Below are 19,573 nucleotides of genomic sequence, written 5' to 3'. Positions count from 1 at the left end.
GCCAGTCACTTCATTTGGATGGGATTAAACTGATTTCAGATAATAAAGTAAAAAATCTTGGTGTTATTTTTGATCAGGACCTGTCATTTAAATCCCACATCAAAGAGGTTTCTAGAATTTCCTTCTTTCATCTGAGGAACATTACAAAAATTAGAAATATCCTGTCCAGGGGTGATGCTGAGAAACTAGTCCATGCATTTGTTACTTCAAGGCTGGACTATTGTAATTCTTTACTATCAGGAAGTCCACAAACTGTAGTTAAAAGCCTTCAGCTGATCCAAAATGCTGCAGTCAGAGTTCTAATGAAAATTAAAAAGAGAGATCATATCTCGCCTATCCTGGCTTCTCTTCATTGGCTTCCTGTTAAATCAAGAATAGAATTTAAAATCCTCCTTCTCACATATAAAGCCTTAAATGGCCAAGCTCCATCTTATATCAGAGATCTGATTGTTCCTTATGTTCCTAACAGAGCACTTCGCTCTCAATCTGCAGGTTTACTAATCGTTCCTAGAATTTCTAAAAGTAGAATGGGAGGCAGATCTTTTAGTTATCAGGCTCCTCTCCTGTGGAACCAACTACCAGTTTTAGTCCGTGAGGCAGACACCCTGTCTACTTTTAAGGCTAGGCTTAAAACTTTCCTTTTTGATAAAGCTTATAGTTAGGGTGGCTCAGGTTATCCTGAGCTATCTCTATAGTTATGCTGCTATAGGCTTAGACTTTTGGAGGACATAGGGACCCCCATTTCATCATTCTGCTTCTTCTCTGTTCTCCTATTCTGCAGAATCTGTTAGTTCAATCTCTAACCTTCTGCTCTCTCTGCTTTTCCTCAGAGTAGCTTTGCCTCGTCTGTTCCTGTTTGGCTGTGACGTCATCCTGGAAAGAAACATCAGCTGTGCTGCTTCTATCAACACCCTTGTTTATAGATGTTGGAGATCGGCCGGTTTTCCAGTGTGGTCCTGTTTCTCTGACCGTGACTGAGTGGATGTGCTCTCTTCGTCCTCTGGCATGGGAGCTGCCTTGGAGCTCGTCTGCCTGGCTGTGTGTTTCCTGGACGGGGCCGCCTTTTACAGCTGCTTTTTGTATCTCTGCTTCTGTCTCCTTGAACCCCAGTCGGCCTCGGCAGATGGCCGCTCACACTGAGCCTGGTTCTGCTGGAGGTTTCTTCCTGTTAAAAGGGAGTTTTTCCTCTCCACTGTCGCTACAAGCATGCTTAGTGTGGGGGATTGTATTTGAGTCAATGAGTCAATGCAATCAACTGGTTTTCCTTAGATAGAAAACTTTGTATCAATTTGACTGTATGATCTGGTTGAACTGTAAAGTGCCTTGAGATGACATGTGTTGTGAATTTGGGGCTATATAAATAAACTGAATTGAATTGAATTATGTTCTTCTCAGGAATATAATCTTTAATATTCAGGCTTTTGGGAGTCTGCTTCAGTGTTTTTCACATTTTGTCTCAATAAAAGCACAAACTAAAAAGGTTTTTTTTCTGTACAACTTCATTAACGAGCCATTTTTTGGTGTTGCTGGGTCCTCATGACCTGTTTGTTCTCTTATGTTCCCAAAGAACCTCTTAAAGTTTTTAGGAAATAACATGGCCTGGCTCTGAATAACAAATTGGTGATTTCTAAAGAAAGACGGTTGCCCAGGATTTCATTTAGTGGTTTTGTTGAGTCTTTGTGCCCGAGTCGAACAGAGTGACTGAAGCACATGGTCTTGACTGCTTGTGGGATCAGGCGTGCCTGCAATAAATGAAGGAAATTTATCATTGAATGGAAACTCATTCCCTTTGAAAGGAAAAAGGCCCAAAACTATTAATTTGTACCAGTAGTTTTTTTACTGCTTAGGTTTCCTCTAAATACTGGTTGGTTTAAGCAAAATAGCCCCTGGTTAAAAAAATATAACCACGAACAAGTGTTGTTTTGCTAGTATCAATCTTGATCACCTTGTATTCATATTCATTTTATTAAAAATCTCTCTTTTAGCTGTCAAGTTGTGTTAGTAAGACATGCTGGCCCACGTCCTAGGCCAGGAGGAGAGCACAGCCATTGGCTTTCTGTTTTCATCATGTTGAATGTGACAGGAAGTTGGTTGTGATCCGAGCTGAGACAAAAAATGTTAAAACATGATCTGATTATATTCCTGCTGAATGGTCATGACTGCACTGTAACAATAAAACATGTTTAATTTTACTTCTTCTGTTTAGGAGCAAGAGGACCCCAACAAGCTGGCCACCAGCTGGCCTGACTACTACATTGACCGCATTAACTCCATGGCGGCTGTAAGTTAAACTTGTTTATGTACTTCTTTAAAAGTTTTATTGCCTCTTTGTTAGTTCCCATGAGTGAATTCCCATGCAAATTCCCACCTAAATCAGACACTAAAATTAACAGAACATCTCCATGCCATCCCCTATAGGTTAAGATGTTAAATATGAATGTATGTATGTATGTATAAATATGTATGTGTGTATATATATATATATATATATATATATATATATATATATATATATATATATATATATATATATATATATATATATATATATATATATATATATATATCTATCTGTGGCTAGATTAAATAAATTTTAGATTTCTATTTGGAACTTGCCTAAGCCAAGTTATCGCTGCACTCTCAGCCATTCTTTCTCAGGCATCTCTAAGGGCAAATTTTTCATCATGTCCCTACTGACTTGCTGGTTATGCTCACATGATCACATTCCTTCTCTTTGACCCATACATTCACACACACACTGTGATGACAAACAGGCCTTTTAGATACTCAGCAGTTCACTCAGAGGGAATAACTGTCAGCGACCCGGAGCCAAAATGACCATATTCATTATTTTTTAACCAGTAAAACTGTCAGTGAAAACAGCTTGACACCATCACTAACTTATCTTCTGCTGTGAGTTCACTGTCATTTAACCTGCATCCTTAGGGGACGTTGTATTATTTGATTCTGTGGACCACTAGCTAATTTTTTTTGTAACTGATCTTTGACCTTAGTTGTTATTCAGACAAGTTGGCTTAAGAAATGTTTGAGAATCACAAAAATATATTTTACAAGGCCAGTGTGTAATCATTGAGCTTTTAAGGAAATACTATTTTAATCACATTTCTAATGCAACCTACTAAGCTTTTTTGTTTCTTTGTTGGTCTTTCAGTTACAAATCTGCTTAACTTTTCTGTTATGTTTAAGACTTTTTTTTTTTTGCATAAGCTCTATCAAACTCACCCAATGAGAAACTGAAAGGTATTTGAGTCATCCTGGCATATTATCTTTTTGTTGGCTTCTTCTTGGTAAATGTTGTCATCACTGGAGATGAGTCCTGCTTCTCTTATATCCAGCCACTCTCATTCTGCTGCTAATTAATCCATCTCCATGTTGTGCATGAGCTCTGGAAAACGTTTGCCATCATTTAGAGCTTTGAGTAGTTTCTCCATATCTTTAACTTGCACCTTTGCAATAAAACTAAAAGTACTCTTATCAAAAACTGTTGTTTTTTCCTGTTTTCCGCCTCTTGCATTTAGCCAACTTGTTCCTACTTCACTTAAAATGTGTCATGAATTTAATTGATGAACGCAAACATGAAACAGTGACAAATATAAGCAAATGCAAAATAAATCTGTACGAGGAAACACACCTTTTCAGAACATGCATTTTATTGTTAGACACATTCTTTGGAAAATGCTTGTCTTTAATTTAGCATTTTCATTTTTGTTACTTACTTCACTTTGCATAGATGAATGAGAATGCTACATAATGATAATTTGCTCCACCCTAACCCTACCAAAATCCCGGAGAACAGGTTTTACTGTCTGGTTCGGAGAATCCCCAAACTTGTACAAATGTTGTCTCACTGTTGGTTGCACTCAGAGGAATCTCTAAATTATAAAATGGCAGGAGCTGAAAACTTTCTGTGTTATACGGTTTCAGACACACAACCATCAAACACAGTGTCAGAGTTAGTATTTTAGACTTTCCTGCTGCAAAACTGCAAAGCCTGCTATATTTTACATGGAATTTATTTATGGCTGATATTATTAAAACTAACTTTTTCATCCATCAATATGCTCATTCCTCAAGTAGAAACATTCTAGTTTCACCTTGTCGAATTTAGTGAAAAATCTTCTCTAAAGAACCTTTGGCTGTCCAAAATTGATTTACAAAATAATCATTAGTTGCATCCCTATAATTCCTAACGCCGGTGCCTCATTTTTTCGCTAATTGTTTCTATTTGATTAGTGTAACTAACTTCAGGTCACTATTATTACCTTGAAAGACACAAAAAAAAGTAACCTGTTTGATTTGGAAACACTCAAATCAATTTAAATCAAACAATCTTTGACCAAAATAAATTAAAGTCGAATATATTTCTTAAGAAAGGTTAAATCATTAAAAATCCAGTTATTTTAATGCCACACAAATTACATAGAGTGTAACAGTGTCAGTATAAATAACTACTCCATTATCAAGAGGAGGATATGGGCATTTGGAAACATGATTGCTTAAGTAATTATTCTCCATTTCCTTATTTTAAGTCCTTCTTTGTTCTTTGCTTTGGGCTTCTGACTGCATCCACATGGCAGATCCATGATTTCATGTCTTGGCTTGCAATCAGCTCACCAGGGAAGGAACTTCTACAGTAGCTGAGTTATTGGATGATCTCACTTTGGCTCCGTCCGTCTGAGGAATTGCCTTATGACAAACATCTTGACATTCATTCATAAAGTCATGTCAGAGCTCAGAGGTTGCTTACTGGCCACACGGTTATAACTCAAACGTATTTGTGACTCTAACTGTAGTTACTCTAGTTCTGCTGTTTCTAGCCTGCTGATGGGTAAGATCACTCCTGAAGTGGGGCTGAAAGAAAATATTAAGTGTCACCTGGGATAAGACAAATAATTCAGCTATGAAATGGCAGGAACTTAATGAACCCAAACTGGAGACTAAATTCCATTAGGAATCTCATGATTTATTGTCTAGGAAATCCTCTGCATAATGCAAGATTTCAGCTCTATTTACTGTTATCCTTTTGCCATTAAAACAACCAATCTTTATTTACATGCTGTTTTTTTGTTTATATCCATACTACATGGCTTTGTTTGGACCATGATTACCAAAAAAAGGTTTAATTAATAGTCAGTTGTTTGGTTTGAGAAATCTTCCTTTTACTCTTTGTCTTTTTTTTTTTTTTTATGGATTAACAACTATACTAAGGATCTCAGATAAATGCGTGGAATGGTGGCGTGGTGTTTAGAGAGCAGGGTATTTGCATTCTAGAAAGGCCACAAAGGTTGTTGGTTTAAAGCTCAGGCTATTATTTTGGGCCCCTGTGCAGGACCCTTAACCCCAAAATTCTGCCTGGTGCCAATCAGTGTGCAAAGCTGCTCCCCAAGGGAAGGGGTTAAACATAGTGGTCACATTTCTCCACTATTTTACAATTCTGTGTGTTAAATTTTGATTAAAATTATTGAACAATGTCAAAGTTCCCTTTATAAAACTCCTGTCTTAGCTCATTGCCTAGTAACAATACTTTCTAAATTTAAACAAAATTCAATTATTTGTTTAAAGTGAATATACATCCCGTTTGCGTTTGCATCAGTAGTTGCACAAGTTATGATCCACAAACAAATAAAATGCCTTAAATCTGCAACCGAGATATGATTGATCTTAAAAAACCAGCATCCTAAAGGCTGATTTTTACTGGTGCACAAGAAAACTGGGACCCTTTTTCCACCTGGATCCCTGTTCTTTTTTGCCCTCATGTCCCTCTGTTGACGCACAAACTTGCGTACCTCACCACTTCCTCACCGCCTCGGCCGTATCTAGACCCACAGCTATTTCACAGCTAGTTCCTGATTGTCCCTTTTGTATTTTGGCGTGGAATAACATAGTGCAGACAACGCTTCAATATTGGGCATAAATCAAAAATATCTGCGACAAGCTCACTGCGAGACGCTGCTGCTGGGAGTATAACCAGCCCTTAACTGAAATGTCAGTGGTAACTGAAACTGTTCTCTTGGATTCCTAATAGCAGGTCAATCTAAACGTGATACAAACCAAAAAATGAATGTATATATTCTTAAACTGAGTATGGCCCAAATAATAGCACTGCAACTAAAACCAACATTTAAAAATGGCTTTTAAGCCAATCACTGCTTAGCTTCTCCCTTAAAAGGAATTCAGATATTTCAACATTTTTACTTGTGTGATTAGCTTCATATTTTCTCTATTATATTTTTTAAAACATGCATCGTATATTTAAACTATCTTATTAACATGCACTCAAAAGACTAGTGGGGTCCAAATTTGGTTTCAAAAGGGCACCAACGAGGGTAACAGTGGAGCAATGACCAACTCAAAGGCAAAGCTCAGTTCTGGGCTCCATTACCTATAATTAGAACTCATGGAAGTACTGTCTGATGGTTTACCAACAGGCTGTAATGGCATCCTTCTGTGAATGTGGGCCACAGGTATGAATGAGCTTACCAACAGACGATGTAATACGGAGGCTTTTGGCTAGACTGTCAGATATGTAGAGCTGGCTCAGAGAAATGCCTCTTTAGGGTTTCGGTTTGTCTGCAGTTAAGAGTAAATCAACTTGATAAATGTTTTGACAGACCAATTTTAAACAGAGCATTGGTCCTACTGTACAAAATAAAGATGCTTTTAAGTAGTCAAACATACAGTTAGTATAGTTAATAGTGTTTAGTTTACTTTAATAGATAATAAGTTCTTGCTTTAGAGTTACAGGACCCAACTTCAACCTGTATCCTTGTTTAAGAACCGGAAAAGAGGACATCTTTTTCACAGTCTGTAGTGTTATGACAAGCTGACTCCAATACTGAAAACAAACACAGTTTGACCGCTTTGGCAGTGAGCAGCCATGGAAAAAGCCCTGCGAGGCTGAACAGAAGCCATGAACTATGGGAGAACTGCAGCACTTTGATGTTACTGACAAAACCTTTTAACTAATGCAGATTCATTAACACAAACGCTGATTTTAGTGTTTTTTTTTCTTTTGTTATCTTTGCTATTTATTGTAAGCTTGATTAGAGCTAATGATCTATATAGCTTCTTTTAGCAAGTTGTTTAGTTTCACTTAAAAGAAAAGTCACTAGAACAAGGAAGATTAGTAGGCCAGGCATACACTGTGTGAGTTTTCTTTTTCAATCGTTGCACGCAACTACAGCTCAAAACTGCAGTTCATGCATGTTCTCACAATATGCGACCCGACGCTTTGATGCGATCTACCTGCTCACACCCTACGTCTAAAACTCAGACATAATCTCAGCTCTGCAGTGAGATGGCGCTACTCGGACTGGTCTATCCGAAAGCCAAACGAGGAATATGAAGCTCAGTAGTGTGAAACGTGCTGCCTCTGCAATTTGTGCAATTTTGTGCTGAAAGCCTTAAAAAGAAAAGGCGACGACGTATTTTGACAAAGACATGGCTGAGCAAACGTGGCTACTAAGGTCTGTCAATTTTACAGAAAGCATCCCGCCATGCTTCTGTTTTTTTCATCTGAGAGGATTTTTTTTTATTTATTTTTTTTTATTTAACCTTTATTTAACCAGGAAGTCCCATTGAGATTCAGAATCTCTTTTTCAAGAAAGACCTGGCCAAGGTAGCAGCCAAACCACAAGGAGTTTATACATATTTACAACATATTACATTTTGCAAAATAAAAAATAAAGAATAAAAAAAAAAACATAAAAAAATAAAATCAGAGCAGTATGTTAAAACACAATTGAGCATCTCAAGAAAAACAAGCGCATATCTCCATCACTACATTCTTCATGGTTGCTTTAAAATCATTAATGTACACAAGAGTTTCTAATTTGAGCTCTTTCTGGAGGTTATTCCATCCCCAAGGTGCAGAGTAGGAGAATGCAGTTTTTCCCCAACTCAGTTGAAGCTTGGGGTACATTAAAAAGTAACCACTGAGAGGAGCGCAACTGATAACTACCAGAACTCACAGAGAGGAGGTTACAGAGGTACAGTGGGAGTTTACCAAGTATTGCTTTATAGATAAAGATATACCAGTGCTGTTTTCTACGAATTGTTAGTGATGTCCAACCAACTAGATCATAAAGAATGCAAAGACGGTAGAAGAAGAAGAACCCTTGTTTGCCCACTGAGCGATTTGCCCATGATGGCCGACTGAAAGTCAAACATGTTTGATTTTCTCCCGCCCTCACTATTCCTGATCAGGAGGTGGTCGTGAGAGGCTGATCGGCCCTTGTTACACTAAACGACACACGATCAGGCTTAAAGTCGGCCTGATCCAAAACTTCTCACACGACTGGAAAGTCTTCCCGAAAAGGGCAAAAAATTGCACAGTGTATGTCGGGCTTCACAGGATTGTAGATTTTGGCTTCAAGATTCTAAAATATCACAAGATTTCTGGTCAAAGGTAAATCTGTTTCATTAAACGCCTTCAAGTTACCATGATGTCTAAGCTATTATTATTGGCCCTGGGTGTTTCGGTTAAAACATCACAGCCTGTATCGTTGTTTAGCATTAATAATTTAAAGGAAGATATGAAATAGTTCTTTGCCTTTTGTGGTGACAGATTGAGCTAACAAAGACTCCTCAGCATTCTGACAGATGAGATGCTTTTACAAAAAATAACTCCTGCCCCAAATCATTTTTGTGGTTGGATTTTGGTACAGAAGAGGGAAAAATTATGGTACTTCTGCTTTATAGCTTCCAAACTTTAAGAGATTCTTGACTTTTTCTTGACTGCATTTTATTAGTTCTAGTTCAAAATTTAAAAAGCCAACAGAATGACCACATCTGTAATCAATAGTTCTGCACAGAACAAAGGTATTTTTTAAAGCATCTCAAGAATTAGAGCCCTTGCTGGCCTGTTCAGAATCATGTAGATATTCTGTGTTTGTACCTACTAACGGCACGTAATGGGAGTCCTTGCAGAAAAAAAACAACAGATTTCAGAAGAAAAAAAATTCAAAGTTTTAAAGCTTTTTGAAAACACTTTGTGGCATATCCCTGTAGACTGCAGTTTGGTTTGGATCTCCTGTAAAGCCACTATTTACCTCCACATTGATCTAAATTTTCTATTTTTACAGATGCAGACATTGTTTGCCTTTGATGAGGAGGAAATGGAAATGAGGAACAAGGTGGTGGAAGACCTGAAGACGGCACTCAGGACTCAGCCAATGAGGTAAGTCCTCAGCCTCTGGTGTTTTCCTGGGCTGCAGAGAGCTCAGAGCTCCGCTGTGCATGGCTCTCATTCAAGTCATGCATTCCTACCATTTGACTTGCTGAGGTAATATCCCACAAGCTAATTACAGCTAATAATGTAACATACTACTGGAAAGATTTGCTTTGCTATAATAGCACCTCTTGTCATTTAGAGTTATCCCACTTAATTACTTCCAACTGAAATACAACCAATTAGAAGTATTTTTAGCATCGTGGTTTAACTTTTTCCTCTCCTGACATGGTCATCGACAGCTGTTAGGCCTCACACTTCAACAAAAAAGAGCCATTCGAGGACATGGTACTTCCCAGTAATACTGCTGTCCTCCTCCACCGTCTGCAGCCCCTTAACAGCCATCCATCAGGCACTCATAAGATGTGGTGGTCTAAACCAAAGCGGCGCTGTTGAGGTTTTCCATGGGGACGTATAAAGTGACAAACTGATTCTACAAAGCGACAAAAACTCAGTGGAGCTTTGTAGTCTGGGTCATGTCTCAGTTTTGTGTTTGTAGGTTAAGGGTTTATAAGCCTGCTTAGATTTGTGCTCCAACAGCATGTAGACCTATTTGCCTTTTATGTCGTACTCCTTGCGATTATTTTTAACTGTGGATCTCAGGTTGTCAAACTCATTTCTTCAAGAGGAAGTATTCTAAACTCCTATTCTGATCTCTTGTCCACACATGTACCCCTAACTCCAGCAGATAAATTACCACATTTCACCTCGGATCTCTCTCCTTTTTATTTGACTCCTTTGTCTCCGTTTAATTTTGTATATCTCCTTTCAACTTTTCTCTCCCTGCTTTGCAGTTATTTCCAGTTTTCTCGCTATGTGCAGGTAATGAGAAGCAGCCATGCTGACGTGGCTGCATGCTCTGCACATGTGTCTGCATGGGTTGTTTGTTTACCAGCCTAATGAAATAACTGGCGACAGATGCTGGGAAATGATCAACCGTCTTTTATCTAAAAATGTTATTAAATCAGCCTGTTTGTCATCTAAACAGTCAATCTTTCTCTTCAACCATTTTATGTTCCGCTCTGCTGAATGAGGAAGCTTAGAGATTGACTGTTTGGGATATTGAAGTCAGAATTTTCTTCTTTTTTAAGGCTATGCATGTAAACTAGGGCTGCAACAACGAATCGATAAAATCGATAAAAATCGACTTTTAAAAGCGTTGGCAACGAATTTCATCATCGATTAGTTGTGTTGCGCGATTATTGCGTCGTCCGCCGCGCCGTCATCACTGCCTCTTGACTGAAAGAGGAAGAAAAAAAAATATGGCAGAGCGAGTCAGCGCCGCAGGTGCAGTGTTGCCAACTCAGCGACTTTTCAGACCCATCCAGCGACTATTTTTCAAAAAAGCGACTAGCGACAAATCTGGCGACTTTTTTCGGTTTCACTGGCGGCTTTTGGAGACTCTTACGTGAAAGCATGTATCGTTCCTACTCTGCCGTGGGGCGCCTCCCCCCACTCCCGCAGGAGTCCCTCTCAGCGCTGCAGTCAGAGCCTCAGCGTCCAGACTGCAAATGAAGCGCGCATGCACCGGGATTGACGGCGCAAATTGATCACAATAATTAAAATAGCCTGCGCTTTGTAAAGTGAAAAAAGTGATAACATGCAACTTTTTTCAAAAGAAATTAACATGGCACGGAACCACCATGTTTGTTTGGTTTTAAAGTGGGGAAACGTTACGTTAGTTTCTCAGGTAGCTCATCTGATGCTTTCCTTACCGTGTTAGTAGGTTACAGACAGTGATAAGGCTACTTATTTTACTTTTAATTTCATTTGAATTAGCTTAAGCAGCGTTTACATTTACTTTATAAATAAATTAACTTGCAAATTATGAGGGCAAGGCTTTTAAAGTTTAAATCTTCTGGCGAAGATAAAGTAAAGAAGATCCTGCAATTTATGGAAGTAAAGCAGAATAAAATCCAGCAAGATCAGTAATATGTCAATTAATTATATGCCACATTCCCATGTAAATTGGAGTCTTTGGAGGATGTGTTCTTTAACACCCCTAGTTCTCTCATTTTTATTCCAAATACAATTTATAATTTGAATCACAGGGCTATTTTTATCTCTATGGTTCAGTATTTTCTCAAGTAGTAACTTTAACTGCTATACTTTCCTGTCTTAAAAGGCAGAACTCTTCTAGTCTAAAAAAACTCATTTGTTGAAATGGGGGGGCCTATTGTTTGAACCCCTTAGGGGCTTTTAAAAACAAAAATGTCTTTTTTTGCGCTTTATGAAACAAAGTAGCCTATATTTTGTGGATGTACAGCTACATTTCTCATGTAAGTTTGCGTAGTTTTAACACAAACATTTATTTTTCATATTGCACCAGTACAGTTAATGAGCAACCTGTACTTGTGTGCTTGTTTGTTCTGTCTAAAATGTTTATTTTGGAATAAAGAGGTTAATATAAAATATATTTTTTGTCCGATTCATCGATTATTCGAAAAAATTATCGTCCGATTCATCGATTTTTAAAATAATCGTTAGTTGCAGCCCTAATGTAAACTAATGTTTGCACATTTTATATCATTCAAAAATGTAGGTTTTAGTTTGAGAACCAAGAGAAAATTGATTAATGAAAAGATGATATCTATTAATGAATCAAAGCAAATGTTCCTTAACCTAATTTATAGTAGAGCGAAGAACATGTAAGGTTTGTGTTTGATGCTTGCTGACAAAATAGTTAAAGATTTTCATTTAGATTATTTAATGAATAAGAAGGAAAACTGTTTCAATGATGGGTCCAGGAAAGATTCACCAGTTAATGTTAATAAATAACTATAAAGCTCTTATTTTTGTATTTGATCCCAACTAGCCTTTAAAAATAGTTTTTAGAATAAAATTCAAATTTTCATTTGGCAAATCCATTGTTACCCGAAATAATGTTGTAACCAGACATGGAGCTTCGGGGGGGAGGGGCATCCAACCCCATGAAATCTGATTGGTTCTCTGTCTACATTCAGCATTTCAGCCAATTATAAACTCAACTAACTCTACTTCCCCCGCTGACATATGTCGAGTTGTCTTTAAGGTTTAATTTTTGTTTATAAATGGAAAATTAAAAACACAAATCTTATCCCCTTTGTGCCCAATATGCACTTGAATGTATGTAATGTTTAGAAATTCCAATTGCAAAGAAAAAAAAACTGTCTGTAAACAGAACAAATACATAAATGCATGAAGTGGTGTTAAAATCAAATGTAAAGAAATTAGTCAACTGCTCAGTTGTGGCCATCATTTTTTACACTAAAGATAGGTTGAATTTAAAAGTTTAAAATTGTCCTCAATTGAGTGGAGTTTCTAGCTAGGTAATGGCTTGGTCACAGTATTTTAGACAACTGGCTGAAGCTATCTGGTTAACTGGCTAATGCTCTGTAGGGGCTACTCTATTGTCATGACATAAGCCTCATTGTAGTGGTTTAATTTACTGTCTCCAGACTCAAACCGTATTAAGAGACACTTTATTTAAGAAAATGACTTTAATAGGGCTTCAGCAGACTTACCTCCTGCAGAATTTCAGGCGGTTTGATGGTTTTCTTGGAGCAGAGTAACACGTTAGCTCCTAAACACTTGACCAAACTTCAGTATATTGTCACAACTTAACCTCCCTTGTCAAATAAATGTATAGTTTGATAAATTATACATTTAGTTGGCAACAATTTGGTTGCAATCATAGGCTACGTTCACAATGCAGGTCTTAATGCTCTATTCCGAATTATTTTGTTTTTGCGTTGTTGTTCCAAATATATGCAACTTGCATGCGTAATAGAGGACGTAATGACATCACAAGCAAGCGTGATCTGTATTCACGGAAGTAAAAATGGGTGGTAGTGCTGGAGCTCATCTAGCTCCAACCTTAAAAACTCAATCTTTTTAAGATAGTTAAAAAAAATACTACTCTCCACATTATCATCCACCATCGTCTTTGTTTTTCTGTCAACTTCTGCGTAGCAGGACGAAAAATAGTGACCTTTGTTAATTATTAATAGTGTTCAGGTCGGATGAATGCCACCTGGCTGTTCAAACGATTGTTGAAAAGATAAGATTCGTATCGGATTCAGGACCACATAGCCAAGGGACCTAGGTTGCATTGGAAAAAATCAAATGTGCAGTAAAAAAAAGATAAAATACAGGTCGCATATGTGCAAAAAAACTGGATTTGGGTCACTTCAGGCTGCAGTGTGAACGTAGCCTTAGTCATGACTGCTGTCAGTTTTCATGCAACCATGAAGGTTACCAATTTTGGTAATAGAATAATATTGAAAAGCTGCTTCACTTTTATTCCAACCTCTGTGGTCTGATGCATTTCATTTAGCATAGCTTAAACAGTTAGCCATAAAACATGGCAGGTTTATGATCAAAACAATTCTAATTAAAATAAGTACACTTTTAGACATTTTATACAACTGCACAGACAGATATTATAAAACACTTTTCTTAAGACCGACACTAACAAAATAAATATAGATCTGATCTGTCAGATTTACCATATAGAACCATTTGAATATAGGACTGTCTTTAAACTCAAAACTAAGGGCCGATACTTTTGACAAGTTTACAATTTAACATTTGCTCCTTTGGGGAGTTTGGGAAGTAACTGTATTTGTATGATTATAAAATAAAGAGAGGCAAACATCGGCTGCAATAACACAATCTAAATGTGATTATGATGGAGTTTTTTCCAGCATCTTGCTCCCGTTCCCGTGTATCCTTCATGGGTTTTCTAGTATTTTATTCAGATAATTTACCTCATCAGACTTGAATGGCTCAATGAATGCTCATTAGAGGTGCACCTGCACCAGAGCTGTTCTTCTCAGGATGAGTTATGGCCCATTAACCAGCAGATGTTTCTTCCTACCGTAAACTTAATGTGGGTTCCAGGTGTGCCCCCCAGAATATGGGTGTCCAGGGGAATAACGGGGCAGTGAGTTAATATCCCGCCTTTGTCAAATTTGAGACAAGTGAGCGTAAGAGGAAAAAAGATGGCTCAGAGCTTTAAGGTCAAGGGGAAATCTGAGCTTATTGGTGACTTTATGGGTTGTTTCTGTGCACCATGGGTGCATCTGTTTTTCTGGCCAACTTTTGTGAGACGTGGTTGTGTCTCTCTGTGTTTTCTGCTGTAATTTATGCCTGCCTGAAGTGGTCTCCCTCCCTTTTTTCTTCTGGATTCTTTCCAGAGGCAGCTGGGCCTGGCTGTGAAGAGGCGGCCCTTTATGCCCTCTGCTTGTTTTGCAGGGCCACAGGAGCTAAACACATGCTGGGTATGCAGGGTGCCAGTCAGAGGGCACAAAAGGAGCACATTGTCAATTATCTACGTATCTTTTGCTGTCTAGCTTTCTCTCAAGGGAATCATTTCTATAACAAGGTGACAATGTCTCATCTTTTTTTGCCTTTGTTGCAAGAGATTGATTGTTTTAACCCCAACTTGCAACTCTTTAATATGCAAATATCGCATAATCCTTTATTTTGTCAGAATAGATGATTGCAAAAGTACGTATAAGGAACAAAAGATTATGTATGAATATACAAGGTTTGAAAAATGACTTTGAGATGAACATTTTCATCCCTAACTACCATATAACTTAAGTCTTAATAAATAAAAATAACAATTTTTCGCCTATATTTCTCAATGACAAGTTGATAATAAAAGCCAGATTTCCAGCATCACTTTATTGTAATATTGGAAAAAGCTAACTTTCTGCTTGTAAATGGCTATAATTATGAATTAGTGTTCAGAATCATACTGCTCATCAAGAATACTGCACAGCAAATACTTTTATGATTGCAATTGTCAATTTTTTCCTTAAGTCTGTCTTTAGGTTTTGATTTTTTTTACTATAAATTAATATTTTTTTATATAAGCAGATCATTGTGTATCTGATGTTTGTTATTCATTCATTTTCGTACTCCCATAAAACTGCAACAGTATTTGATGTGTATGTCTATCATTTGATGTATGTGTTTTCTAAAGCTTTGTTTTTGTTAAAATGATGAATATACTCATCTTGAATTTCCCAAGGAGAAATTCAGAATGTGCATGTCAAACAGCATGAAAAGCTGTTTAAGTTAAAGCCTGGTTTAGCTTCACTCTAACATTACTTTATTCTAAAGTCACATCACTTCCTAAGAAATTTCTTACAGATGGAGATTTTGAAATCCCTCATAAACTCTTAGGGGCTAAAGATACAAAAGCTGCTTTAAAACCCTTAACTCTCTTTTCTTTTTGTTCCAAATTATTTTCATTCAAATAATGATTATGATCACATTTGCTTGAACTGAAGGCAAACCGATCTGTTCTTGTAAAACATTATACAAGCCTGAATGTCACTTCAAATAAAAATCTGATTTCAGGAAATATCTTAGATAAATGAAACTTCCTCTAAGTACATACACTAATAATCTAATATCCTTCTAAAGCAGTGTTTTTTTTTTTTAAACAAACATCTGATTTCTGGCAAAGTCAGATGTTTTTTAAGAGACGTTACTAAAAAGAAAACTTGCATCCCAACAAATTTATTTTCAAAAAGTAAAACATAAATACGCCACTTTGCAGTTTTTTTGTTGTTTTTTTTTTTTGTAGTACAACTGGATCTTGATAAGTCAAAGAAAATAGAGGCATGAGGAGGTTTTATTCATAGTGGTAGTGCAGTTAATAATTCCAGTGATTCGTCAATGTATCACGTGTTCTGACCAGACAAATAGAGGCACCCTCTGTCTGCAACTTCTGTATTATATCATTCATCAAATGGAGCTGGGCTTCTATATATACTAACAAAAAGCTAATTCTAAAATCAAACAGGCCTGTAAAGGCTGATCAACACACATAAACCCCATAGTCCTTCAATATATACACAGTCTGGTTTGTACTATTTGAATTGTTGTATCTCGTTAAGTGTTCTCGTCAGCACTGTTGTATAACTTTTAACCCTCATCTGCTTTGATATTGGTGGTTATACTGAAGGCATCCCTGTGTGCATTCTTGCATCTAAGATGTTTTTCTTAATTGCTCTCATTAGGTTATTGTGAGACGGCAGAAAACAATGTAGGTCGATGAGGCCGATGTGTCCCAAAATGATCCAAAGTCAAAGATCGATGTCAGAAGAGGTTCGCATTGCTTCCCAAGACAGCTGTCTGGACATTGTTCTTGTAAATTTCTTCCAGAAGGGAGTCTTTTCCTAAGCCATGATGTAGTCTCTTCCCCTACTGCTGAATCAATAACCGTCTGGATAATCTGCTCCCAACACAAGCAGATATTATTATTAAAAGCAGCCAGATCCCTCAACTGGGAGTGAAAGGATCTGTTTTCACATTATTACCCAATATGCATCAGTGGGACGGCAAAGAAGTCCAACTTTAAAGCGTGTTTGAGGTAAAGATGAGTGGACTACATTCTAATTACTCTGTAATAGGCAGCAGCAAAGGGGGAGTTTAAAAAGAAATTACAGCCAAGTCGGGCTTAAAGATAGATGGAGCTTGTGCTGTTACTGCTAAACATGCAGAAATAAAGAGCAATGAGCAACTGTAGTTCTGTGATGTAACACTGGGGTTTGATGTGTTGTATAATCTAACAAATCAATCACCTGGAAACTTCCAGCGTCTGACTTTTAACTCCCTGCTGTATATTGGCAAATGTGTCCTGTACCCAACTACATTTATCCCACAGATTGTTTTAATGTATTTTTTAAAGGATCAAAATTGAAACATCATTTTTAGGTGGGAGTAGGTGAAGCATTGTTTAAAAGGTTTTTACACATTGTCCCATTCATTCTAACCACTAAAAGCGCAAGCATGAAAAACAATATATTTCTTGTCTTTAGCAGACAGCTAATAGGTTCCATTACATGTTATGAGCGTACTAATCTTCGAAAAGTGGCTTTCTTTTGTAGACTTCTCAAAATTTTTCCTCAATAAGCAGGTCTCTGAGATGACCTTCCATGTATTGTGTGTATTTGTGTTCTACCTGGAGTAGAAAGTGCTCAGCACTCATATTCTCTGTAGAATCAGAAAAGATGTATGATGTGTAGCAGGCCTGTGTGTCTGAGCGAGTCCATCTATAAAAACTTGATCCTCAACTGTTTCATTGCGGTTTTAGTGGACTCTGTGTTGAAGCTTTTGCACCTCATCACCTCAGAGTCAGATGACTATTTACACCACAAAAAACGTTGATATTGTAACTTAACCAAAAAGCAAAACCAAGACAGTCTTACAAAATAGATCATTTCACAAAGCTCCACTCTCTGTAATTGCAAAAGTGTAAAAATACCCAGTGTGATTATTGTTTATATACTTATAGTAAATTCCTGATGTTTCAGTTGATAGAAAATGCTTTCTCTCCTAATCATCATGATCTGACTTGTGGTTAGTAGTGCTAGGTCATGGGTTTTATAACCGCCAAAGGCTTCTCTTAGTTTGCCTGTTCTAAAAACAATTAAAATGTCAAGAAACAGAGAAAAGCTTTACTGAGGTTTTATTTTAGTGACATGACTCATTAAATAAACTGGTTAAAATGTTTATGTTTTAAGGTGTTTATTTAAAATAAGTATATAGTTAATGATAAGCAGTGACCGGCTCTGATTAATAATTGGGTGTTTGGATTAACGGCAGCAGATAATCACAGAAATAGTTTATTATTTCAGTAAAGTGACATACCTGAAGCCATGCATCACTGTTCATGCACACAGAGTAAGACCAACTACAAGAGCTAATCTCTCTGTATTAATTACTTTTATTTAAAAAATTCTACATTAGGATACAGGAAAGTCATCTAAAATAATCTGGGCTTTAAATATTAAAAAATAAATGCATAGTTGTTTTACCTAGTAATATTAAAAGTGATGTAGCAGAAAACTTAGTTACTTTGTGAGTGAAGTTGTCATGATTTAATTAAAGGTCTGACCCAAAAATGCAGAAGACCAAACAGAGAGACCAGGGAAAAGTTTAACAAGTTTATTAAGAATATTGAGGTGAGTCCAGTGTTGCTCAGAGTTGAATAAAATGAGTCCAGTGCTGCTCAGAACACTGCTCAACCGGAACTGAAAGGTGAGGGGATGACACTGCGGTTAGTTCAGGCTCAGTGGGAAATTTGAATCTTTGGTTTGAATTAGAGAAATAGGTTGCAGACTCGCTTCTCCAGGAAAAGGTGTCCTTTATGGAATCCAGTCTGTAAAGAATGTTCCAGAGATTGTCTTGTTTGGTATTGTGTGGTGCAGATGAAACCTTTGCTCGGTGTGAAGCTCAAACGACCTCTTGGGGAAAGTGGATTCAAACTTCCTGTTTGGAACCCCAGCTCAGTTAGGAGCTCAGTTCATCCTTCCAGAGAGAGAAGGTCCGAACAAATCCAGTTTGCAGGATGACTTCCTGCCGAGAGGCAAAGACAAAAAACTAAGTTAAGACTCAGGTTGACAAAACTCAGTTTGACTCAGCAAAACTTAGCTTGGCTAGAGTACCCAAAACTGGCAAACAAAAACTCAAGTTAGACTCTGCTAAACTAAGCATGGCAAGAGTACCCTGTATAGGCAAACACTCTGGCGTCGAGGTAGTGGCAGTCAGCAGCTTAAGAACACTCCACAGGTAATGAGGCAATGAGCTGCAGGTGTGCAGGGAGACCAAATTAGGACGGGGCACCACCTGGTGGAGGAGGAAAGGAAACACAAAAACAGACCACACAAACTGGATTCCTGACAGAAGTAACTTGTAATTATAACTAGTAACTTTTTTAAATAACATTTCCAGCACTGCAAGTTTTTTTTAGTGAATGGATTGCACATAACCTCTAGCAGGTCATGGTGATGGCAACACCGCAAAGGAGCACTTATTTAGCTGTTTTTTCGATATCAGTGAGTTGTTTGCAACCGTTTCAGAGAATGCAAAAGAATTGTAGAAATTCAACTATTTTCTATGGAGGTCAGTCTTAAATTTAAACATAGAGGGAGACGTCAGTCAGAATGCAAAAAGGATCAACTTCGTCCGTCAGTTTTATCACTTTGAGCCTCTAGCCACTAATAGAACAGGAAGATTTAAGAAATGTTGATAGCAGTTTGGAAGTCTCTCAGGAACAAGTAATGGTCTACTGGTTTTATCACCGCTGATGGTGACGACAGTTTAAAATATCACATTTTCATTGTTTTAAAATAGTAGTAAAATCGCTTTTTACTGCAAAGCTGAATAATACAAATTTATTTTCCATCGGAGAGTACTATATTTACTGGACAATTAAAGGTCTTTAAAAGAGACACAATGCCACCCCTCCATATTCTGCTTGATAACTATTATTATCTAGTATGCTTTTTGTTTTTTAGTTTTTTTATAAACTGTGTTTTGGAC

At 37.3% G+C, this 19,573-nt stretch overlaps 1 protein-coding gene across 7 annotated transcripts in view; it reads left to right on the top strand.

Moving 5' to 3' along the window:
• Window positions 1–19,573, top strand: part of daam2 (dishevelled associated activator of morphogenesis 2) — a 135,814-nt gene that overhangs the window by 75,704 nt on the left and 40,537 nt on the right. For all 7 annotated transcript variants that reach the window (XM_038292716.1, XM_038292713.1, XM_038292715.1 and 4 more), the window contains 2 exons: window positions 2,207–2,281; window positions 9,105–9,199. In XM_038292716.1, the coding sequence (XP_038148644.1) occupies window positions 2,207–2,281; window positions 9,105–9,199 (170 nt within the window). The remainder of the gene's footprint in view (window positions 1–2,206; window positions 2,282–9,104; window positions 9,200–19,573) is intronic.

The sequence above is a fragment of the Cyprinodon tularosa genome, unplaced genomic scaffold (genome assembly GCF_016077235.1).
Source record: "Cyprinodon tularosa strain WSP-4 unplaced genomic scaffold, ASM1607723v1 ctg316, whole genome shotgun sequence".
Lineage (NCBI taxonomy): Eukaryota > Metazoa > Chordata > Actinopteri > Cyprinodontiformes > Cyprinodontidae > Cyprinodon > Cyprinodon tularosa.
This window is presented reverse-complemented; position numbering and strand designations above follow the sequence as displayed.